This window comes from Ailuropoda melanoleuca, chromosome 6 (assembly GCF_002007445.2).
Source record: "Ailuropoda melanoleuca isolate Jingjing chromosome 6, ASM200744v2, whole genome shotgun sequence".
NCBI lineage: Eukaryota > Metazoa > Chordata > Mammalia > Carnivora > Ursidae > Ailuropoda > Ailuropoda melanoleuca.
In genome coordinates, this window is record NC_048223.1 from 97,914,048 (window position 1) to 97,939,106 (window position 25,059).

A 25,059-nucleotide genomic window follows, 5' to 3' on the forward strand; every position below is an offset into this window, starting at 1 on the left:
CACAAGGTGAAATGCCCTCAGTCCCTGTGTTACAGTGTATATCACCTCCCCCTCAAACACTTGACAAACCAAATGCAGCAAAAACTTTCATTTCTCCACCACCTCACTGTGTAAGGCCTTCCAGAAACAGGCTGATAGAAGCAAGGCTGATTCCTTCGCTCTGCTGGAAGAGTGACTTTCACGTCAACAAAGACAGAAGAGAATGTCCTGATTCCAGATAAAGGCTGCTTGCTGCTGCCGCCTCAGATTTTATCATAGGCCGCTGTGGTTGGAGCATTTTCTGGCAGGAAGAATTCACGGACCCTGCTTGTGAAAAACAGAATTTTCTGCTGTGTAACCCCTGAGCCTCTCTCTCCACCCCAGGAGGCTGCCCTTGGTTCCAAAGGCTCCAGGCCCCGGGCATTCCCCAACTGGCCTGCGACAGTCACTACAAGTCAGTTCTTGGCTTCCTGTCACTGCAAGCCTGCTTCCAGAGAAGTCTGTCCCGCTTGCTTTCTCGCCAAATATACAGGCCTTTTTCTCCTTAAGGGTATAATGCTCATTGCCGTAGGGAGTCCTGCTGTGCCTAACTAGGCCGAGGACACTGGAGATTCGGAGGGTCGAGGACCTGCCCTCTGCTGCACATTGATACTCCCTAATCTGGAGAAACAGAATAAAGCTTGACACCTTAGCAGACTCAGCTTTTAGCTATTGCCAGTGGTCCAGGGAGGTCTCCTGAATCCTCATTCTTGTCTTCTTTCCTCCCCGGAAGTTCTTAGGTTCTTACCAGGTGATAAGACAGTATGGGAGGATATATATCAAACAACTGCTGAGTTAAGCATTATCAAGAGGCAGATAGCATTTTGAGGTCCACAGCAGCAAAGTGTGGTAAGAGTGGTTGGCTCACATTTTAGACATGCCTCCTTTTTCTCTTCCTTCTGCTTCCCCATTTACTTTCCTCCATGTTTCTCTCTAGTAGAGGGATGGTAAATAAAAGTGCAGATACCGTCATGCTCTCTCCACAAGCCCATGGCAGACACTGGTACTCAACCATGGCATTTTTCCTGATTAAACTAGGGACGTAACCAAAGATGAACATTAAATGATCACAAAGGGCATTCAGCAGTCTACTCCTAGGTAAATACCCAAAATAAATGAGAGCTTATATCCACAGAATGACATATGCAAGGATGTTCCTGGCAGCTATATTCCCAATAGTCCCAAACTGGAAACAACTCAAATGTCCATCAACAGTAGAATGGATAAAAATATAGTGCGTATAAAGAAATAGGAACTATTCTACAGCAACGAAAAGGGATGAACTATGGCTGCACACAGTGTGGATGCATCTAAGAGATAGTGTAGAGCAAAAGAAGCTAGATATAAAGGAGGCATATCGTGCGAGTCCCTTTACTGCAGCTCAGAGATAGGCAAAACTCATCTGTGGTGATAGAAATCAAGACAATGGTTACCCTCGGGAGGAACTAACTGAGGGGCACCAGGAAGCCTTCCACGGAGTAGAAAACATTCTGAATCTTAATCGTGATCTTGGTGGTGTGGTATATATGGATGTGCACGTATGGGAAAATTCACTGGGATGCACTTTGCTGTAGTCACCCCTCATTAAAAGTCTTTAAAAACTATTGTTCTGCCCTTTCTCCTATGTTTCTCTGTATACAGAGCATAAGGTCTTTGGTCTGACTCTGATCCAAATCCAGGCTCTGTCACCTATTAACTGTGTATCTTGAGTAAACTACTTAACCTCTTTGTACTTTAATTTCTCACCTATATAGCAGGGATAAATAGAGTACCTACCCTACAGCACTGTTCTGACAGTTAAATCAGAGAACTCTCATAAAAAGCTTCATGCAGCACCTGCCCGGGACATTTAATGTTCTCGTGAAATGTGATGTGGGAACTTGGCTCTTTCCCCTTTCTTCTCTGAGCAGTGAGTTATTTCTCATACTGTCTTTCCCCCTCTTTCCTCCCACCTTCTTTTTCCCTTTATTCTTCCTTTCATCTCCCCTCAGTCATAAGAGCCCAAAACATGAAAAATACATATCTTTTAAAATTATTGAATACAATGTATAGTTATAATCATAATGAAAAAGCAAGCACGCTTAATATTTTCCATGTCTGTCTTCTAAAGCCCAGGCCACATACCAGTCCCATATTTGGGGGCAGAACACAGGCATCACTAGCTTTTGAGGCTCTCCAGGTGATTCTGACAATTCCAGTGTGCACACAAGTTTGGGAGCTACTGGATTCAAGGCTTTCTAGTCCTTCCATGTTGTCTCAGCTGCTGCAGCGTCTGGTTCTGATTCCCAGCTGCCCATCAGAATCACCTGAGAAGCTTCTAATCAGTACTGAGGCTCAGGCCCATCCTGGGTAAGGCCTGGATATTTCTAAAGTGCCACCAGCACTAAGAACCACTATTCTAGAGGGATTTGTGTCCTGGTAGTTCTTGTGATCAGGGTGACACCAGGCAACCCCTCTCCCCTCCACATGTTCCTCTTGAATTAAAATACGTCTCCTCATGTTTTTGAAGACTCTTGTCTTTGTTTCCTTTCTGTTGCAAGCTGAGTATGGAAAAGCATAATGTAATCCTGATAAGTTCTTGATTTGTTGTTTTACCCTCAGTATGGGATTGTGCTGGACGCAGGCTCTTCTCACACAAGTTTGTACATCTATAAATGGCCAGCAGAAAAGGAGAATGACACAGGGGTGGTGCATCAGATAACAGAGTGCAAGCTGAAAGGTAAGATGAAGGAAAAGGAGAAGGAGACAGTGGGGCTGAGAGGAACATACGTGAGAACATGTATAGCAAGTGGGGGGAACCCATGAGAAAAAGGAACTTCAGTGAAGAACATAGGGGACCAGCTGCTGCTGTTATTTTATTGTCGTTATACAAAGAGTACTGAAATCAGTCCTGAATGATGGAACCCTTGAGGAAGAAACAAATGTAAAAATCATTGAGTCATGTTATGTTAGTTAAACTTTTTAAAAAAGAAAAAAAATCATCGAATCATAGTGGCTCTTATCAACAGGACAGATCTGTGTGCCATGCACCAAGTACTGAAAATGCATGATTTCATCTTCACAGTCTCCCTGGGAGGTATGTCTTACTATTCCCTTTTTTTTTTTTAAATGAGGGCACTGACATAGAGATAAGTCATGCCTCTTGTTAAGGTTGCTTGAACTAGTAAGTGATGGAACGGGGGTTCAAATGGAGATCTTCCCAACTTTGAACCCGTGACTTCTCCAGTGATTCTCAAATTTGAATCTGCAGCAGAGCCACCTGGAGGGTTTGTTAGAACACAGATGCTGGGCCCCACCCCCAGAGGTGACAGGTTCCCAGGTGATGTTGATGCTGTTGGTCCAAAGAATTGTTGTTCTTAGTCTTTGTCCTCTAAGCTACAGCTTGGAAGAAATTTTCAAAAGCCTTTAGCTTTAATATAGCCAGGGGAGGCCAAATCTATGATTCCTAGGGCTGGGAAAAGGGCCTTGTGGATCATTTAAATCTTGTTTTCAGAGAAGGAAGCAAAAACCTTGGAGACTAGTGCCCTACAAGTAGGAATAGACCCAGGACAAGAGTCTAGGTCTCTTCACTGCACTCCAGGCTTCCTTCTACTCTGAATCGCCGCATTACAGATTGATTTTTTCCCCCTAGTTTTCTTCTAAGGTCACAGAACAGGTTAGAGTTGTCAGTTCAGCCCTTTCCACTCCCTCCACTCAGTACCCCAGCATGCACTGAATGTTACCACACTGCACCATCCTCTCTCTGACCTTTATCTCTCTGGGCCTTTTGAGGCAGGGTCCCACTATTTATTTTCAGTCAGACAGGTAACCTAGCTCCTAGAAGATTGACTTTTACTTTGATGGCCTGTAAGGTCCCCCAGTTTTCAAAATTTGTCAAGAAAGCAGTAGAGAGGAGATGTTTCCAAGAGAGCAATTCATTTTACCCAGTAGCCTGATATCCTCAGACATTGGCCCCATCTGTTCTGAGACAGTATGTTGAGCATTTCTTAAAGCCCAAATCCCTCATTTTATTGGCTTCTATTTAATTTACTGCCTTCCCTTTTTAAAGAAAGTATTGGTATTTTTAAAATTTAGCAGCTATCTTTTTTTTCTGAGAGTCATCCCAGGTATGTCTGGCCTAAGAAGTGCAGGACTTTTCCCCTCTCAAAAGAGAGAGAGTTATCTAATCAAATATTTAGATGAAAGGTGAGTGGAAAGCCACAAATTCTTGAAGGCCGGAAGTTTTGAATCAAAACAGTTACCTGATAACTTAGAGCTGATCTTTTCGTTACTGTTGAATAAACCGGCTTTTTAAAAACCTGTAAAAAATATGGATCACATATCTGGGCAATTATCTTTAATGCACGTCTTCACTGAAGTATAGATTATTTATTTTAAAGTGAGCTGAGACTGTTAAGCATAACTTCAAAAAAACTTAAGGAATCTTAGCTCTAATCCTCTTCTTAGCCACAGTTAGTTTTGCTCTGGAACTGAAAAACCAGTTTTACTAGGGAAACCGGGTTTTCAGAGTGGAAAATTGCTAAGGAGACACAGATTCTGTACCTGTTTATTCTAACAAAGGAAGAAACTCCACTTCAGAAATTTCGGGGGACTGGCCATGATCACATAGCTAGTTAGCAGCAGTTACTGCCTTTTCAGTAAAAGTCAGTGTGCCTGGTGCTTATTTTAATTTTTGTTCTAAATTTCTTATTTCTCCTTTTAAGTCTTCTAGGAATTAGTGGTGTTAGTTACAGTTTTGTAGAAGAAACATCAAAAAGCAGATATATAGGGTAATTATAAGATCCCCATTTAATTTTTTAAATTCAATTTTTTAATTTAAATTCTAGTTATCACCCTTAAAATGTGAGAGAATCTGTTCGGGAGGTTATATCATTGAATGTGAAAATTGCGCCATCCAGCGGCAAAATTATTGAACAGTGGCCAAAACAGGTTCAGAGTTACCCTCTAAGTACAGCAACCCAATATATATCACATCAGGAAATCATCTTCTTTGATTTTTCTCAGAAAACACCAGTGTTTTGCTCTAATATTGTCCAGGTGTGTCCTATATTTTTAAAAAGATTGTCATCTGCTTGTCCATCTTTCCTTAGGTCCTGGAATCTCAAGATATGCTCAAAAATTAAGCGAAATAGACATTTATCTGACTCCATGCATGGTAAGAGCCACTCAAGTGGTTCCGCAGTCCCAGCACCAAGAGACCCCTGTTTACCTGGGAGCCACGGCAGGCATGCGCTTGCTCAGGTATAGCAGCACGTGGAGACACAGAGTGTCTGGGGGTGAGGCTGGGTAATGCAAGAGCCTCTGAAGTTACAGGAAGCGCCACGCGTCCCTAACGCCCCACATTCTGAACACCCTAAATGTCCACACTTCAGAAAGAAAATCTCAGTGAGTGGGTAAAACTCCCAAACTCTTAGTATGTGTAATGGTGGGAGTTGAAGTATGTAAAAAAAAGTCCTCTTGCCCATCTCTCCACAGAGAATTCAAGGGGGCAGGGGCACAAAGAGAAATGTTGAGCCTATGTACTCTGGGATTTGAGGCTACCAATTTAGCCATCCAGTATCTGGGAGGAGAAAGACCAGAGGAGACCCACAGATGTCCCAAGACACAAATAATCAAAACTAGCACATCTTCATTGTCACTGGCTACTACCTGTGTGCCTTATTTGTTTGTTCATTCGTTCATTCATTCATTCATTCAGCTTTTATTGACTGCCTACTCTGTCCTAGGACATGAAAATAGGCGACTCAGCTCTTAAGGAGATCAGAGTTTTGATACAGGTCATCAATTCTTTAACAGAGGAGTGCTTAGAGATGCTATGGGAGCATACTTGGCCCTGCCCAGAATGGGAGGAGAGAACACATGAGCTGAATCACAAAGGATGAGTTGGAGGGTGGGAGAAGGGCATATTGGAGGCAGAGAAGACGTCATGCATTCCATTACCTATGTTTCTTCCACATCTATTATGTGGCAGACACTGTTCCAAGTGCTGGGAATACAGGAGTGAAGAGGACAAAGTCCCTGCCTTCCTGAGCTTGTGTTCTAATAAATTTGCAAAGGTAGGGATGAGTGAGAGCCTAGAGCATATTCAGAGGACTATAAATAGTTCTGCATAGATAGAATATAGGCAACATATAGTAAAATAATAATGATGATAATAATAATAATAATAATAAAGCAGCTTGTATTTGTTAAGCCCTTACTATGTTGTTAGCACTGTGCTTTAATTTAGTCATCATAACTCTATGAAGAGGTATTATTAACTATTATTAAACCAGTTAAGGAAGCTGTGGCTTACAAATGTTGAGTAAATCACCCCAAGGTCAGTCACACGCCTGGTAAGTGGTAGAGCCAGAATTCTGAGTGGAATTCCAAAGAGGCAGGGTCCAGCTCACAAAGTGCTTTGTGGACCGCGCTGGGAATTTGGTGTTCATCTGAGAGATAATGGGAAGCTGTTACAGGATGGTACATAGATGGTCACACTGGGAGAGAGGTGGATTGGGGGTGGGGGAAGGGAAGAAGACTAGGGATAGGGAAGCCAGAGGTAGGGTGTGAAGCTGTTCAGATGAGTGGTGAGAGGGTTCAACGCTGGTTGGAAGACAGCATCCTCTGACCCAGAGGCTCTCAATGTTGGAAATAATTGCATCCCATTTTCACTAGGACAACTCTGGAAGATTCCTTCTTTAGGTCTCAACATCTCAGACAGACCCAAGAACTGAGGTACAATATGAGGAAGATTTTTTCCCAGTCTGGCCCCCCAGTGGCGATTGGGTATCTGTCCCAGGACATTGCCACCTGGTATCTGCTATAGCCATAATTAAAAATCTCAAGCAGAGCCTGACTCTGGAACCAGCTGCAAGCCATCAGTGATGGCTAATGTAGCTAGTGTCATCTCTAGGTGTGGTGATTAAACAATATCCACCACCACCACAAAAATCAAAATTGCTTTGATAATATTTTGGAGCCAGGGAACAACAACAAAAATGGCATTTTAGGAAGAGCAGCCTACTACGTAGGGACTGGAAGGATTTGGATTTGGAGAGGAGAGCCAAAAGACTAGTTCTGCCTCACCCAAAAGGAGGGCTCCTCAGACAGTCATGTGTGGGGATCTCCGTGTCTCTGTTTATTCCAGGGAGTTACGATTCACTTCCTAGGAGAACTGCTGGAAGCCATGACTGAAACGAGTACTTGTAGTTATTCAAATGAAACCGGTAAATGCATCTCTTCCTTTGTGCAGGATAGAAAATGAACAGTTGGCCAACACGGTCCTGATTGCAGTGGCGAGGAGCCTCAGCAAATACCACTTTGATTTCCAGGGCGCCAGAATCATCACTGGCCAAGAGGAAGGTGCCTACGGCTGGATCACTATCAACTATCTGCTGGGCAAATTCAGTCAGGTGATTATCTCCCAGTACCTAGGGAGGTGGCTCCCTGGGGGTCAAGGCCAGTGCTGTCTCAGGCAGTATTTGGATCTGTAGCCAGAATGAATGCTGGAAGAATGGACAAATTAATTTATCCCCACATTTGCAAGAGTCACCAGGGGTATTCTGGGGAATTTTATTACAAGAACTTTTCCTATTAGAGAATAAGGAAATCATATCTTCACCTTAGGAAGACACAGAGGGAATTAAAAATCTATCATTAAAAATAAGAATAGCTAACGTTTGCCTAGTGCTATGTGTCTTGTGCTGTGCTAAGCACTCTTCCTGTACTGTCTGATTTCATCTTCAGAACAACTACATGAGGAACTCTCTCATTTTCAAGTCTCAAATAGAGGCCTAGAGAAGGTAGTTATCTGCTCAGGGTCACATGGCTAATGAGCAAATGAGTGGAGATTTGAACTTGAGTCTTTTCGGTCCAGACCCCTTGTTTGTAAACACTGGCTATGCCACTTCTGTGTTGCTGCAGTCTGAGCTCTGTCTTTGAAGCCCCTCTTTTCTTGCTGATCTGATGTTTCTTGTTGATCTGATGCAGACTCAGGAGCATCCAGTAAGCTTTGTGTCACCTTATGCCCCTTTCCTTCACCTTAGCAAGTCCCCAAGTCCAAGATATGGTGTGAAGCGGGTGTCCAGAGACTGCTATCACTGGTGACTGTACTCTCTTTCAGAAATTGAATTGGCTCAACCTGAAGCCAAATGAAGGCAGTGCTCTTGAAACCTACGGGGCTTTAGACCTTGGGGGAGCCTCTACACAAATAACTTTTGTGCCCCAAAACAAGAAAATCGAGTCTCCAAGCAACGCTCTGCACTTTCGCCTCTATGGCAGGGACTACAGCGTGTACACGCACAGCTTCTTGTGCTATGGGAAGGATCAAGCACTCAGGCAGAAACTGGCCAAGGACATTCAGGCAAGTATAACTGAATCCAGACCCACCCTCCCCACATCTGGGCCACCAGCCCCCACATCCTGTTGTTGTCTCTTTCTACTTCAGTAATTGGTCTGAACTTGGTTACTGTACTTTCCAAACCTTTTCAAGCAGGATATCTAACTACATCTGGTCGACCCCTGTGAATCGTCCCATCCAGACATCACCTCCTGTGTTTGTTTACTACACTGTCTCCAAGGACACAACTCAGATCCTTTCTTGCAAATAATTTCTCACCCCTTTGGGCTTGACAGTGAAAATTACATGCTCGAATATTGTTGGGAGGGGTGTGTAATTTATACGATTTTAGCACTTTTTAGTCTCCATTTCCTACAACTGCAGAAAACAGGGTTGTTAGAAACAACCTGAGGGGGAGGAGGAAAACTCTCAGGGAAAATACAGAGTTTATCCGTCAACACTTCATGTCTTGTCCTGAGATGCTTTTTGTCTTCTGAAGACAAGAAAAGTTAAACATACTCAAAATCATGTGTTAGGCACACCCTAACAAACACACACAGAGCAAGGATGTCACATCCAGCTGTTCCCTGTCTCCACCGAAAGGACAAGTTCCCTGCTCTCCTCCAAAGCTCTTGCTCTGGTTCTCAGAAGCACTGCCAACAGGTGACTCCTACTGGAGTAGGGGATGCTGGGACATGCCTACTGAACCCCAAGGCTCCACTAAGCCTTTTATCCACGGCAGCCCCCTTTCTTCTCTTGAACATATTGGGTTGTGGGTCAAAAATCATCTTGATACTCCTTGCTCAAATGATCTAAGGTACTTTTCAGGCATGTTGCTTCTGATTTTTTGTTTGGAGGTGGGGTTGAGGTACGTGCAGACTCCTCCTGGAGAACTACCCCAGGCTCAGACTTCTGAGAGCCTTAGAGTTTTCCTTGTGAATCTGTTTCTGACCTATGTATTTCATTTGTACTAAGCACTAGTGGACATTCCAAACCAATGGCATTTCTGCCAGCTCTGTATTAACTTTCTATGAATAGCAAAAGTTCATTCACATCTGATACCATTTCTGGTGCCTACCATACAAATCTGTTTCCAAGGGTGAAAAAGACATGGCAGGGGTATATTGATGCCAAAGCTAAGTTATTATAAAATTCCTACACATTAAGGATGTCAGAGTGGTGCTTTTTGTACCCAGCATGTTTGCACATGATGTCTTCAAGTGATTTTTCCATTCAGGGTACAAACGGAATCCTCAGGGACCCATGCTTTCACCCTGGATACGAGACGGTAATGAATGTAAGTGACCTCTACAGTAGCCCCTGCACTAAGAAATTTGAGAGGACTCTTCCATTCGATCAGTTTCAAATCCAGGGCACTGGAAACTATCAACAATGCCGGCAAAGCATCCTTCAACTCTTCAACACCAGTTCCTGCCCTTACTCCCACTGTTCCTTCAATGGGGTTTTCTTGCCACCACTTCATGGGGATTTTGGGGTAAGTTTGTAAAATAATAAGGTATGTTGGTTAGGATGATTTGGATTGCAAGTTGTAGAGTAGGTGACTACAAAGAGTTTAAATAATAGGATTTATTTTTCTCTCATATGATAACAAGCCTTGAGGTAGATAATTCAGGGTTAGTTCTTTGGTTTAACAATGTCAAGACTTGGGATCAGCTTTTCGATTATCTTCTTGCCCTTTTTTTGTGGTGCTAAGATGGCACCTACTGTTTCACACACAACAAAAGAAAGAAGGAAGTTTCTCTTGCATACATTTCTGTCCAGTTTTGCAGAAGTGCCAACAAATGTCTTTTTCAGATGCCATTGGCCAGAATTGGTGAAATCACACTTCTAAGCCAATCTGTGATAAAAGGGAATGGGTTACTATGTTTGGTTTAGACTAATAACTGTTCATCCCTGGAACTGGGGAGTCTTTCCTACACATATTGCTTTCCTCTACATGGTTGAAATCAGGAATCTATAAGCCAGAAGAAGGAGCTGACTGTTGGGTAGGCACACGCATTAGGATCTGCCATATTGGCTTCTTAATGTCAGAAGAAGGAGAGGCAGCAGTTAGATGTCTCTGTTAAAGGCTTTCCTCTATAAACTAAAGTTAGAAACTCAAGAAACCCCGAGGAAATATTGAAGATAGCATCATTTGCATTACATTTTAAACAGCTGGGGGACTATTTGAATCCCAGCTCCAGTTTCTTCTTAATTACTCTAGAATCAAATAAAATATCTGAGCAGAGGTAGAAGAAGTGCCCCTTGATATGCTCATAATCCCAATTTCATATTTTGGTCCTGGAGATGAAGCATTATTGTAATCATAGTTTAGTAGTATACTGCAAAATTAGCTACCACCACTAAAGAGCCAGTTATTGACTAAATAACATATGTGCACGATGTCATTAATTACTTAAGACATCATGCATAGAAACAAGGGCTTTTGTGTGCCTTCACACTCTTTCTCCCTTTTTCAGAAAACAAATCAGCATGTGAGAAGGGAGGTTCAACTCCTGTATGGGACCCCAGCAGCAGAGTTTCTCCCAAGTCTCCTGGCTCAGCCCAATGTCACAGAAAGAGCTCCCTGGTTAGAGCACAGGCCTTGTAGTAATTGCATCTGGTTTAAAATCTGGCTTTGCCACTTGTGAACTATACAAGCTCCTCATTCTTATCGTCTCTGGGAAAACAATAATGGGCGGTACTGTGGATCTAGGCTTACCTTTACTGTGGCCCAGACCACAGTTACTCCTCCCCTCGAGATTCCTGAGGGAAATAACATGTCAGGACAATGCCTGGCAGAGTAATACTTTGTGATTTTTTAGCTCCAAAGCTAAATTCAGAACAAACTAGAACCTCACCTGGACGTCCTATAGCAGAGCTGGCACTGGCAGCCCATATTGGACTTTCTGGGCCAACGCCCTTGCCTTGGGTCTAACTGCTGGAAGATAAAAGAGGGGGCCACAAAAAGGGAGGAGGGTGGCTAGGGGTGCTGGGGACAGCCAAGGGCCCTTTTCATTCCAGTCCCTGATAGGAAGTACCTCCAAAGGAAAAGAAATATACTGTTGTGCATTGACTTTTTAACTTTGCTGAAAGCTTCACCTCCTGGGAAACATAGCCCAATTCTTGTCTTCAGGCTTAAGCAAACCCTTTCTACTTGAGGGTGGTGGTAGTGGAATTTCTTGTCTTTGAAAGTGATTCCTCCAACCTAGGTAGGGAGAAGTGGAATTGAAAGGGGTGAAGGAGACTTGTGCTCCCCTTGGATGCCTTTTTGTTTGGTCTCTTAGTTCCTCACTGAAATTGTTCTCCTCACAGCCTTCTGAACCTCAGCTTGGCAGTCTCCTTCGGTTAGCTCATTGCTCTCCTCTGAATAGGATCGTTTCCCTCTGAATATAGCCCTTAGGGTTAGCACTGTAACTGTACCGATTCCTGCTTTGGCCGTTTCTGTTACAGAATTTGTTTTTCCCTCTGTAATTTTTCCCTAAAGCCTAAAGATTTTGGGGGGTCTGTTTCCTCATTTATAAAATGAAGACAGAAACGCCTATCTTCTTGCTAGTTGTGAGTGATAAGCCAGACAATGGGGGTGGCCTGTTAAGTGTCCACCAACCAGCTCTCTGGGGCCATAGGGGCTGGTTTGTGACTGGCTCACACAACTCTTGAAATTTTAACAGCTCTTCTGAGTGGGTAAGATCCACCTCCAGCATATCACTGCCAGTAGCACAAAGCTAACATACCCTAGCACCAGGTGGGCCCTTAGTAAGGTTAGTTCTTTCTCCTAACAATCCTTTTTCTAGGCTATTATAGCTGCAGAAGTTCCCACTGCCCAGTTCTACATCTGGAAGCATAACTATTTGCAACACAAAAATCCAGTTGTATTCCAATTATTTCCAGGACCAGTTAGCCTGGGTATTCTCAAGCCACAAAGAATTTGCAGGGAGGGAATGTTTACCACAATTGCATTCAGCACTGGTGATTTAATTCTTACTCTGTAAATAGAGTATAAAAAGCTGTCAATTTTTTTTTCTCAGTTTGGCTACACTGGTTGCTAGACAGAATCCAATTTGTGGGCAAATTAGAAACACCCAAAAGGAAGAGGGAACATCTGCAGGGAATTATTTATGAGGTAATTTAGGAAATTTTTAAAAGATCACATCGTATCACTTATATAAACAAGAAAGAATATAAAACAAATACAAGAGGGAACTGGAATTAAAGAACATTAAAAACTTGTTTGTTTCCATATGTATACATATACTTGTGTGTCTGTGTGTGTGTATATATATATTTAGCTCTGAGCTTCCTAGTAGCCAAGGGGAAAAAATAAGACATAATCAGATACAGTTTTAATTAAGTGTAGCACCAGGTCCTAGGGCAAAGCAGAGCTATTCCAAAATCGATTCTCAAGGATATTTTATAAAGGAGATTTTATTAGACAATGTCTTTGACCATATTTCTTAAAATCTCAATTTCTTATAGCAACTGTAACCTAGAGGCATGATATTAAAAAGCCAACTCAGTCATAGCAATTCTGTGATAGACTGAGGCAGTGTAGGTCTTTGATAGATACTCAACTTGATAGAAAAAAAGGATTTAGAATGGTTGGAAAAGGGGGAGACATATATTTTTCAAGTCATCTACCATCAATGTTAATTATCTAAGCTGGAAATTGGAAGATGAAGAGCTGAACTTTTGAGGCTATATGTTCTTTAAAGATGGCCTAGAGTATTATTATTCTCAGTTGCTGCTTAAATATTGGCCCACAGGTTATAGACACCAATCAAGTAAAGATTTATATAGTAAGGTTAATCCCTAATAAGGAAATTAAGAAGCTGATCACAGATTTTGAACTCAGTAGTACAGGGCAAGGTCAGGAATTCCTAGAGCTGAGTCAGCATTTCCCTCAAGAATCACCTTTGGGTCCATTCTGGCAACAGAACATCTATCTGATGTATTGAGTCTCCCAAGTCATACCCCAAGAACAGAATCAGGATGATTTTTTTTCCTTCAAGACTTTCAAAGAGTCATCTATCACAGCCATAGGAAGAAACTTGATGATGTGTCCTTGAACTATCTGATTTTGATCAGTGTATCCTCATGAGGTATTAAAAGAAGAAGGTGGGTTTTGTCATTCAGTATAATTCTTGGGATTAAAAATAGATGCATTCTGATAGGGTTAAGATTTCTTTTTCATTACATAATATAAATAAATCAAGGAAAAAATATTCATCCTAAACCTCATCATCCTATCCCATTAACACTTAATTTTTCTGCGTTCAGTTCTTTTTTTTTTTTTTTTTTTTTTTTTTAAAATTTTTTTTTTTTTTTTTTAAANGTTCAGTTCTAATGCATGTTAGTAAAAGCAATATTCCACCCTAGAAGAGACCTTTCCAAGGGACTTAAGAGGCCAGATTAGATATTAAACTCAATTGAGTGGGTTTCTGAAGAGCATATATAGACAGGAAAATTATCAGGCCTCAACACATGGAAGACTTTCAGAAAAGACTGACAGATAAAATGAAAAAATAAATGTCAATAGGGTATGAATGGACTAGTTCTGGAGCAGGGGAAGAGAAACAGATGACCTTATTCTGGAGCACAACTGTCCAAGAAAGAAAGATGAACAGACACACTCCCAGCTCAGACAGCAAGCAGGATTTGCCCTTGATTCTAAGACTTGATCTCTACTGTGGCTACAGAGAAAGTGTCATTTCTAGAGTCTGTTTATATATGGAATATAAAAGTAACATTATTATCTGAGAAATTTTTAAAAATCTATAAAGGAGAGAGTTTTAAAATATTACTTCAAATTTGATTCAGGTGTTTGTAATAGTTACAAGGGCTATTTGTATTTATTTTGTTTTCTATTCCTTATACAATGGCATTATTCTACAGTTGCATATTGCTTATTTGATTCTACTTTGAGAGAGGACTCTAAACCATAATCTGCACAGTCAAGACAACAGCTAGAAAAATATCAAGGTTGTCTGGACCAGCCATTCGTGTGTGTGTGTGTGTGTGTGTGTTAAAATATACATAATAGGGGCGCCTGGGTGGCACAGCAGTTAAGCGTCTGCCTTTGGCTCAGGGCGTGATCCCGGCATTATGGGATCGAGACCCACATCAGGCTCCTCCGCTAAGAGCCTGCTTCTTCCTCTCCTGCTCCCCCTGCTTGTGTTCCCTCTCTCGCTGGCTGTCTCTATCTCTGTTGAATAAATAAATAAAAATCTTTAAAAAAAATATACATAATAGAAAATTAACCATTTTACCTCCTTTTAAGAGTACAGTTTTGTGGCATTACGTACATTTACATTGTTGTGCATCCATCACCACCATCTACCTCCAAGACTTTTTTGTCTTCCCAAACAGAAACTCCACCCATTAAACAAAACGCCAATTCTCCACTCCTCTTTCTCCTCAGCCCCTGGCAATCACCTTCTACTTTCAGTTGCTATGAATTTGACTATTCCAAGTATCTCATATAAGTGGAATCATATATTTGTCTTTTTGTGACTGGTTTATTTCACTTAGCATAATGTCTTCAATAGACCAGTCATTCTTAGCTCTTCGAGGGATCACAAGACTCTTTGGAGAATGTGTTGAAAGCTAAGGATCCTCTAAACAGAAAAATAGACAGGTAAAGGTGTGCTGACATTTTTGCATACAATTTAAAAGACATCATGATTCCTTGAGATGGACCTGTGAGCCCCATGTTAAAAGCCCTTAATCTAGAACAAAAGGTATGTAGAAAGTAGAGATTAGAGTAGAACCATGAGCCCAAGCAGGGCAATGGCTGGGATTGAACACCACACAAATGTTAGAGGTCAGTTTCTTTAGAAGTATGGAAAGCAAATGCAGACCTATGTGCCAGAGACAGATGACTCTGAAATCGATGCTACGCCTGCCTCTAAGTTGCTTCCTGCCAGGGCAGAGCAAACCTAATATCTAGTAATAAAAGCAGGCAGGCCGTGCCAGAGAAGCAAGTTAGCATGAGTAATGAAGTTAGGTGGGGGAGGCGAGGGGAACATGTCAAGGGGTCAGTTTGGGACAGAACTTGCAACTAGACTGTAATACTTGTCCCTTCTGTGACTATGAGTGCTTCATTTAATCTTTATTGCAAAGTGCTAGCAATGTGTTTTTGATTGGATCTTTGGAAAATGATTTGACAAACCCCCTTTCTTCCCTTACAGACAATTTTGGCTTTGGGTTACTTTTCTGGTTTTGTTTCCCTGGAAATGTGATAAAGATGGGAGTGTCAATTGTATTACTAGGCAATGGTTCTTATGAAAAAAAAAATGACCCCCGAAATAAATTGTATCTGGATTGGAAGAAATTAATGAACTATGTCTGCTCTGTGGGCTTCTCTAATCTGAATAAAGGCTCTATATGTGTAGACTATGTAACAAAAGGCTTTATTTTTATAGGACTTGTTTACCTGACCATCATACCATCTGTTACTTGTTTGAGTTGCATGGTCTTCCACTAGACGTCAGGGATTTTCATCTGTTTCTGTGACTGTTTGGAACATAGTTGTTATTCAGTCAATAGTTGTTGAATGAATGAACGCATGCATGATATACAGCCAAAAGTCAAGGAAGAGGTGGAATGAAAAAAATGGCTATTGATTTTGCCAATCAGGAGGTTACTAGTAATTTTAATGAGCATAGATTTAGAAGCCAGGTCAAAGTAAACAGCTCCCTGGAAGATGCTCTAAAGTTGGTGGAGCAGGGAGGAGAGTGGGTAATTGATACCACAAAAACAAGAAAAACTTTGAGAGAGGGTAGATGCTGCACTGAAATCCGCTCAGTTAAATTGAACAGGAACGCATGTATTGCATTCTGTGTAGGTTCACTTTGCACAAAATTTGGCTAGCAAGAATGGGTATTGTCTTTATAGGTTGATATGTCTGTCTCCCCAGCTGTGTCCTGAGTCCCTGGAAGGCAGGATAGTGTACATGTCACCTTTTCATTTTTAGGCCTGCTAGATATATTACTGCTGGAGTGCCTGGAATATTGAATATTCTCAGTAAAAGAACTTTAGTGTTTGGAATATTCTAGTGAGATGTCCAGCATCCATACAAGCCTGGAGGTGGGAAAGCATGAAGCATGTTCAGAGACCTGAAAGTAGGTCAGTGGGTTTTTCCATGTAGGCAGGCCGGTGACTTGCTTTTCCCCCTAAGCTTAAAAATCACCTTTGTGATCATTAGATGCCTTTGTTTGAGATTTATGATCTATAAGCCTAGAGATTTCCATAGTACAGGAAAATGGTGGTAATTTTAGGAAGATTGAGGATGAAAATATGGTTCAGGGGTTTAGAAAGAAATGATCCCAGGTTTTGGAAGAAATGAATAACACTGTTTGAGGGGCATATAAAGGACCATCTGTGGGACTCACAGAAAATAGAGCATATTTTAAGCTTTAGGGAGAAATTATCTCCTACAGTTATAAAGTGATCCAACCTTTTTGAAAGATGATCTCATGAGGGGGCACCTGGGTGGCTCAGTTGGTTAAGCGTCTGACTCTTAGTTTCAGCTCAGGTCATTATCTCATGGTTCATGAGATCAAACCCCACTTCAGGCTCCGCACTCAGCGGGGAGTCTGCTTGAGGATTCTGTCCCTCTGCTCCTCCCCCCACCCTTGCTCTCACTAAAATAAATACATCTTAAAAAAATCTCGTGAGATATGTATAGATATTTTTAAAATTTAGGTTTAATACACTTATAGTAAAATGTGTACATTTTAAGGCCACAGCGTGATAGTTTATAAGGAATACACCTGTAAATCCATCATCTAGATGAAGATACAGGACATTCCCAACATCCTAAAAGGTTCCCTTATCCACTCTCCCAGTTGATAAGCCCCCTCCAAAGATAACCACTACTCCAACTTCTATCATGATAGATTAGTGTTGCCAGTTTTTGGATTCATAGCATATATTATTTTTTGTCTCACTTCTTTCACTCAGTATTGTCTGAGATTTATCTATGTTGTCGGATGTAACAGTAGCTCTTTCTTTCATTGCAATGGAGTATTCCTTTGCATGAATACACTAAAATTTATCTATGCATTCTCTAGTTAATGGACAGTTCAGTTGTTTCCAGTTTGGGGATATTATGTACTGCTTTATGAACACTCTTGTTCATGTCTTTTAGTGCATATTTCTATTTGCAAAATATATTTACCTCCTGACCAAAATTTTACCCCAAGGAAATCATCTCAAGGCAAAGGTACAAAGATGCAAGTACCTTGTAGCATTATTTATAATAGTGAAATATTAGAAAGCCTAAATACTCATGAATAGGAGATTAAGTAAATTATGATATATCCATACATAATAACCTTTTATAGACATTTAAATGGGTAAGGTAAAATCTACAGGGAAACTTTCCCATAATGTGTTATTATCAAATGAAACAAAGCAGGATTATAAAACAATGTGTCTAGTATGATCACATTTAGGTAAAAATACATACATATATTTTAATATTTTACATAAATAGTTGCTACAGGGATTAAGCAATAAATTATTAAAAGTATTTTTCTCTAGGGGATGGTTAAGATGAAGAGGAAACTTTATTTTTAACTTGTAATAATTAAATTCTATACAATAAGCATGTTACCTTTGAATAAGGCAGAATTTTTAAGACATGTATTTTGAAAGAAAAGAAGAGGGCAACTTTTATATGTTGAAAAATAAATAAGAGCAGGATTCTGAGATGCTAAAGGGAAACATCTGTAGGTCAGGGAAAATTTTTCAAGAGTCCATGGCATGCAGAACTTTGGGGGTAGGCAGTGGCATAGACCAGGAGTTCCTGCTGACGAGCTATGTATCCCACTGAAGGCTCAATATTTTGCTATATCGTCCTACACAAATTTTCTGTTTGTTAATGTCTTTTTTTAATATTTTATTTATTTATTTATTTATTTATTTATTTATTTATTTATTTATTTGAGAGAGAGAGAGANTTTTTTTTAATATTTTATTTATTTATTTATTTATTTATTTATTTATTTATTTGAGAGAGAGAGAGATTACAGAGAAAGAGGGAGAAGCAGATTTGCCGCTAAGCAGAGAGCCTGATGTGAGGCTCGATCACAGGACCCTGAGATCATGACCTGAGCCAAAGGCAGATGCTTAACTGACTGAGTCACCCAGGTGCCCCTGTTTGTTAATGTTTTTAAAAATAATTTTTATTTCTTTAAAAAGCACATGTCACACTTTAGCAAAAACGAGAATTTCTAGGTTCTTAATTCATTAAGCCCTTTGCTGGTAGAATGAGCTCTAGACGTAATATCGGAAAAAATTTTGAAATGTAACAATTTAAGGAAATATTTATTATAAAAATTAAGACATGCTCATTGTAAAAAAAAAAATCATACTATACAAAATTTTAAAGATCCAACCATACGTTCCACAAGAAACTCACTTTAGATTTAAGGAACTCACATAGGCCAAAAGTGAAGTGATGGAAAAGATATTCCATGCAAGTGCCAACCAAAAGAAAACAAGGGTGGTCATATTTATATCATACAAAATATACTTTAAGTCATAAATTGTCATAAGAAACCAAGAAGGACATTATATAATGATAAAGGGTTAATTCACCAAGAAGATACATTAGTTATAAGTATATATGTATCCCAAATCAGAGCACCTGAATCTTTGAAGCAAACATTGACAGAACTGAAGGGAGGAAGAGACAGCAATGCCATAATGGTAGGAGACTTCAGTGCCTCACTGTCAATACTGGCTAGAACAATTGCAGATTCGAACCACACTATGGGCCAAATAGACCTAACAGACACATACAGAACATTCCACCCAAGAACAGCAGAATATATGCTCAAGTGCACATGGAATATTCTCTAAGACAGATCACACCTTAGGTCATAAAACAAGTCTCAACAAATTTAAGAAGACTGAAATTATACCAGTAGAATGAAACTAGAAATCAATAGCAGAAGGAAACTGGAAAATTCACAAGTGGAATTGTATGTGGAAATGAAAGAACACACTTTGGAACAACCAAAATCTTCAACAAAACACTGGCAAGCTGAATTCATCAGTCTATTAAAAGAGTAATATAGCATGCCTAAGTGGGATTTATCCCTGGGATGCAATGATGACTCCATATGCAAAAATCAGTTAGTGTGATACAGCACGTTAACAGAATGAAGGATGAAAACCACACATCTTAATAGATGCAGAAAAAGCATTTGATAAAATTGAACACTCATTTATGATAAAAAGTTTCAACAAAGTAGAAATAGAAAGAAATTGCACCAGCACAATAAAAGCCATATCTAAAAACCACACAGCTAACATCATACTCAGGGGTGAGAACTGTAAACTTTTCCTCTGCAATCAAGAACCAGGCAGGGATGCCCACTCTCACCACTTCTGTTCAGCATAGTACTGAAAGAACTCACCAGAGCAATTAGGCAAGGAGAAATGAAAGGCATCCACATCAGAAAGAAAGAAGTAAAAGTGTCTCTGTTTACGGATGACAAGATTGTACATAAAGAAAACCCTAAAGTCTACACACACAGCAAAGAAACCTGTTAGGCTCATAAATAGAGAAAACAAACTGGTGGTTGCCAGAGAGGAGGGAGGTGGGGAATGGGCAAAACGGATGAAGGAGAATGGGAGATACAGGCTTCTAGTTATGGAATGAGTAAGTCACAGGGACAAAAGGCACAGCATAGGGAATATAGTCAAAGGTATTGTGATAGTGTTGTGCGGTGATAGATGGGAGTTACCCTTGTGGCGGGCCTAACATAATGTATAGACACGCTCAATCACTGTGTCGTACACCAGCAACTGATGGAAAATTGTGTGTCAGCTATACTTCAATTAAAAAAAAGAAAGATAAGAAACCTGTTAGAACTAATAAATGAATTTAGTAAAGTTGCAGGGTACAAAATCAACATCCAAAAATCAGCTGCATTTCTATACTTTAACAATGAACTATCTGAAAAGGAAACTAGGAAAACTATCCCATTTACAATAACCTCAAAAGGAATAAAATACTTAGTAGTAACCTTAACTAAGGAGAAGTAAGACTTGTACACTGAAAACTACAAAACACCAATGAAAGAAATTAAAAACAAATGCAAAGACATCCCATGAGTTCAGTGAATAGAATGGTGGTTAAGGAGAGGAGGAATGAGGAGTTGCTAGTTAACAGGTATAAAGTGTCAGTTATTCAAGATGATTGAGTTCTAGAGAGCTGCTGTACAACATTGTCCTTAGAGTTAATATACTGTATTGTACATATAAAAATTTGTTAAGAGGGTAGATCTCATGTTAAATGCTCTTACACAACAAAAATTAAAAATTTAAAAGTACACCCTAAAAGTCCTCCCCTCCCTCCTGCCCCACAGTCAGTTCACTAGAGGAAAATACTCTGAATAGTTTTAATTAACAGGGGGGGAATATTTCAGGGCATTAGCTATGCATACCGGAGCTCTCCAGTCTCTGGATTTATCCAGTTTCTCAGTCAACAGAGATCCACCCGGTGTCTCTCACATTTAAGGCTGTGCTCTAGGAATTCGAAAAAGAGCAGTTTTCTGCCACTTACATGACTGTAGCACTCCCCTGTGTGCCAAGTGCCATGCGTGCAGCAGATTCTACCGAGAACAAGGCAGCTGTGGTCCCTGCCATCAGGGAGCTGGCCTTCTAGAGGGCAGGCAGATGGAAGACTGGAAACACAGACAAAAGCAAATTAGAGAGTCCCGTGAAAGGGAATAAGATGGGTATTAAGGAGGGCACATATTGCATGGTGCACTGGGTGTGATACGCAAATAATGAATCATGGAACACTACATCAAAAACTAAGGATGTACTGTATGGTGACTAACATAACAATAAAAAATTATTAAAAAAAAAAAAAAGACAGTGTCCTAGTCCAGGGGGAAGATTAGAAATCCTCTCTGAGTCAAGGTGAAGGGAATCGCAACAGTGGGGAGAGCATGTGTGCCACCCCAGGGAGGCAAAGCTGGGCAAGGAAGGCCTGGGGGGTGGCGTGTGCAGGTGGTGGGGGTAGGAGGTGGTATTGGCAAGGTGGGAAGGGTTGGAGCATGCCTGGCTTTGAAAGACCTGGTAGAGTTTGGATTTTATTCTACGTATAATCAGGAGTCATTGAAGGCTTTAAGTGGAGGAGTAATCTGATCCATTTTGTTTTTAAGTGGCCATTGGAGTGGGTAGGTTAGTGGAGGAGGGGCACAAGTTCAACTGAAGGGTGAGAAAAAGCAGTGGAAAGTGAAGACATGGAACTCAGTATTGTAGAAAATGCTTCCAAGCACCCATCCTGTGAATTTTAGTTGAATATTTTCCTTTTCCTTAGTTGAATATTTTCCTTTTTACTCATTTGTAAACTTTTCTGTAGTTCTCACGATGATCATAATAATGATTTTTTAAAACGTTTCAGTTGTGCTTAGTTCATGATAGACTTCAATAAATATTTGTTAAATAAAGATTGACTAAAGAAAGCTGTACATAGACATTCTAGAAATAGACCCCAAAAAGCAGAAATAAAAAGGAAAAAATGCCTTACAATTGCCATTCAGAGATAACTCTTAATATCTTGGTATAAAAGTTCCCAGTTTTTATTTAATAAAAGCTCATATATAATACACAGTTTTTAAAAGATGGGATTTTTTTTAACCTCTTTCCCTCTCTTTTTTTCTCTCCCCTCATTTTTCTTTCTCCTCGACTCTTCCATTAAAATTATAGAAACAGTTAGTTACCAGGTGGCTCAGAAGTGCATGTCAGCAGTAAAGAGAGCAACGAAGTGACACCTCTTCCAGGAAAGAAACAACTTTTGGGTCTGGAATATTACTTGGTTCATTAATTTACTCGACAGAGATTTCCAGGCACCTCCACCAGGGGTTCACCCTTCTGGAGAGTGAGTCAGTGTCCATCTGTGTTGGACACAGTGCAAAACTGCATTTTCTCTTGCAGGCATTTTCGGCTTATTACTATGTGATGGAATTTTTAAACTTTACCTCAGAGGAAACCCCCTCTCAGGAAGAGATGACGGACACTATGGAAAAGTTCTGCTCTCAGCCTTGGGAGGAGGTAAGTGATGAGAAACAGCAGCTGTTTGGTATTGCCCAGCGCCCTTGACGGCATGGAGGAGGTGAGTCGGCTCTTCAAGTCCTGCTACCCAGACTGAGATCCAGCAAACACGTTAGAGGAGCCCAGAAGGCGGACTCAGTCTGGAGTGAGCACATCGGCATTTCTTGATAACTGGGCATACAATGGCTGAAGCAAACACGGTCTTACTTTTCTCACCTCATACTGAGTCTGGCAGTCCGCAGCTGCTGGTGGGAGCTCAGCATTTGACTCTATCTCGGCCGTTACTTCTTCAATTCTGTTGTTAGGCCTATTTTCTTCATGGACACAAGATGTGGCTTCAGAGATCACTTATGTTCAAGGTCAGAAGAAGGAAGAGCCAGATCCATCTTTCCATTTTACAAGGAAGCATAAACTACCCCAGAAGCTCCTTAGCAGTCTTTCTCTTACGTCTCATTAGGTGGGACTAGCTGGGAAAGCAGGGTGCGGGATTTTAGGACTGGCTTAGAGCCTTAGATCCAGCCTGGGCTACTCTCTGGAGCTCGGTACATTGTCGCACGTTCCTCTCCCCAAGCCCCAAATCAGAGTTTTATTGGCAAGGAAGACCGGCAATTCACAGAATCTGCTATAAACACCATTGTGGCAAGACACTTTCTCCCTGCCTAGGTCCCAGGTACCTCCTACTTATTCATAAATTTGAAGCACAAATGTTTTCTTGTCTGAGGCACTGAGTCATTCAAGATCTAGTACTACCTGATGCAAGTTTCCAGGGAGGAGAGAGGTACGGGGTCTGCTCTAATCAAAAAAGATCAGCTAGGGGTACCTCCCAACGGCAGCTGTTTTAAGTTGACGGGGTTGCACAGGTGAGTGGTACTTTCATTCTGAGGAGGTGTCATTAACTAGAAATGGATGCTCGTCTCCTTGGCACTGACAGAGGAAGGAAGGTTGTGCAAGCACTGGAGGCCTGGACTTCTCCCTCCATATTTTGTCTGAGTTAGAACAGGAAGGAAGAGGATTCAGGGCTTTCCAAAAGAGCCCCTCAAAATGCCTCAGCACTTGACAGTTTGCAAAACACATGGGGGCGGCTTTTTGCAGCTGGTAGTGATCTGTTGTGCAAGGTGAGCGTCTTGGAGCCAAGGCAACTTGAAACAACCCCAGTGTGTGCCTGTGAAGGAGCTAGATTTAAGCTGCTTTTTGGAAAAAAAGTCTCCCTTCCTTCCTTCCTTCCTCCTTCCCTCCCTCCCTCTCTTCCTCTCTCACTCTCTCTTTCTTTCTCTCTCTCTCTCTCTTTTTTTTTTTTGTAGGCTTCATGCCCATTGTGGAGCCCAATGCAGGGTCCAAACCCATGACCCTGAGATCAAGACCTGAACTGAAATCAAGAGTCGGACACTTCACTGACTGAGCCACCCATGTGCCCCTGGGAAAAAAAAAACTACTTTTTGTTCAGAGTGAAAGCTCTATCACATTTTTTCTCCTTAACCTCGTCTTTTTTTTTTTTTTAATTTCATCAGGTTACATTAGGTTGGCAATGCCTACGTGCAGACCTGTAGGTCTGCTCAGAGAAGCCACGTGAGTTGCTGCTCAGAGGTCGCAGAAGTAGATTCATTAAGGCCTGCACCTTAAATCTGAAGTCTTTGGCAGGGGGTGGGGGGGAGTTACAGGGTGAGACCTAGACCCTCACCCAAAGCCTTGGTGTTGAGGTCGGTGTTATGACTCAGGGTTCATTTTTCCCACCTGCATTGTCTGTCCATATGGAATGCTTAGGTATCAAATGTGCTCTTATAGGGCAAGTCTTTTCCTGCTACTCCTGCGTGACTGGAGTTTGAGAATGTCCCTTTTAGATACCTTTGGCCAAAAGAGAACTGACAATTGTTAGGCATATATTATGTGCTGAAAAGTGAGCTAGATGCTTTATACATATTATATCATGCTGCCTGCCCCTGCTTTGGCAGGAGAAATAAAATGCAAACTACAATTACTGATGTCCTCCAAATCCTTGGAGGTGCCCCCAGTCCTTGGATCCCTGAGGAGGAGAGGTTAGGAAAGTGAGTAAAAGGGACATTTCATGCTTGTCTTCTGATAGATTAATTAGAGGGTTTGGTAACCCTCTAATTTTGACAACCAGAATAATCACTTATCCACTCAGAAAATATGTTCACTCAAGATCTCTGGTCAGCCTACAAGAACAACAATGTAAGATTCTGTGTATACTACTAACTAGGATTTCTCCATATATTCTGGGTCCTGACATTCAACCTCATGGACTTTTATTCTTTCTAGAGAAATGCATCCCATTCTTGAAGACTTGCCATGACCCTTCATATGGGTGGAGTGGTAAGGGGCAATAGGCCCTAGGAATAGAAGGGAGAAAGGAGAGAGAGGCAGAGAGAGGAATGAGAAATGCAAACCATCCCCCCATTTGGAGAGAACATAGTGTTGAGTCCACAAGCATTAACACAATCAGATCTGGACTTAGGAACCAGATGGATGCCTTTGGCTTCCATATTTTTTGGCTACTATCATAATTAATCCTCAACAGATTAGACTGCATGGCAATGTACATTTTTCCAAGAAGAGGAGGGGTTAGGATTTGTAGAATTCAGGAAAATTAAACCACAATGGCATTCCCACAAGGAATAGGCCAGCTT

General features: G+C 41.1%; 1 protein-coding gene across 4 annotated transcripts in view; it reads left to right on the forward strand.

The window, feature by feature from the left end:
* The window catches only part of ENTPD1 (ectonucleoside triphosphate diphosphohydrolase 1), a 103,684-nt gene that overhangs the window by 71,856 nt on the left and 6,769 nt on the right, over positions 1–25,059 (forward strand). The window contains exons 3-9 of one of the 4 annotated variants that reach the window (XM_034663034.1): positions 2,620–2,737; positions 5,109–5,259; positions 7,253–7,412; positions 8,123–8,362; positions 9,576–9,833; positions 22,298–22,414; positions 23,716–24,563. In XM_034663034.1, the coding sequence (XP_034518925.1) occupies positions 2,620–2,737; positions 5,109–5,259; positions 7,253–7,412; positions 8,123–8,362; positions 9,576–9,833; positions 22,298–22,414; positions 23,716–23,760 (1,089 nt within the window). In that variant the 3' untranslated portion in view covers positions 23,761–24,563. Of the gene's footprint in view, positions 1–2,619; positions 2,738–3,026; positions 3,095–5,108; positions 5,260–7,252; positions 7,413–8,122; positions 8,363–9,575; positions 9,834–22,297; positions 22,415–23,715; positions 24,564–25,059 lie in introns of those variants that run through there. The other 3 variants (XM_019793695.2, XM_034663033.1, XM_034663035.1) reach the window with 3 other exon arrangements.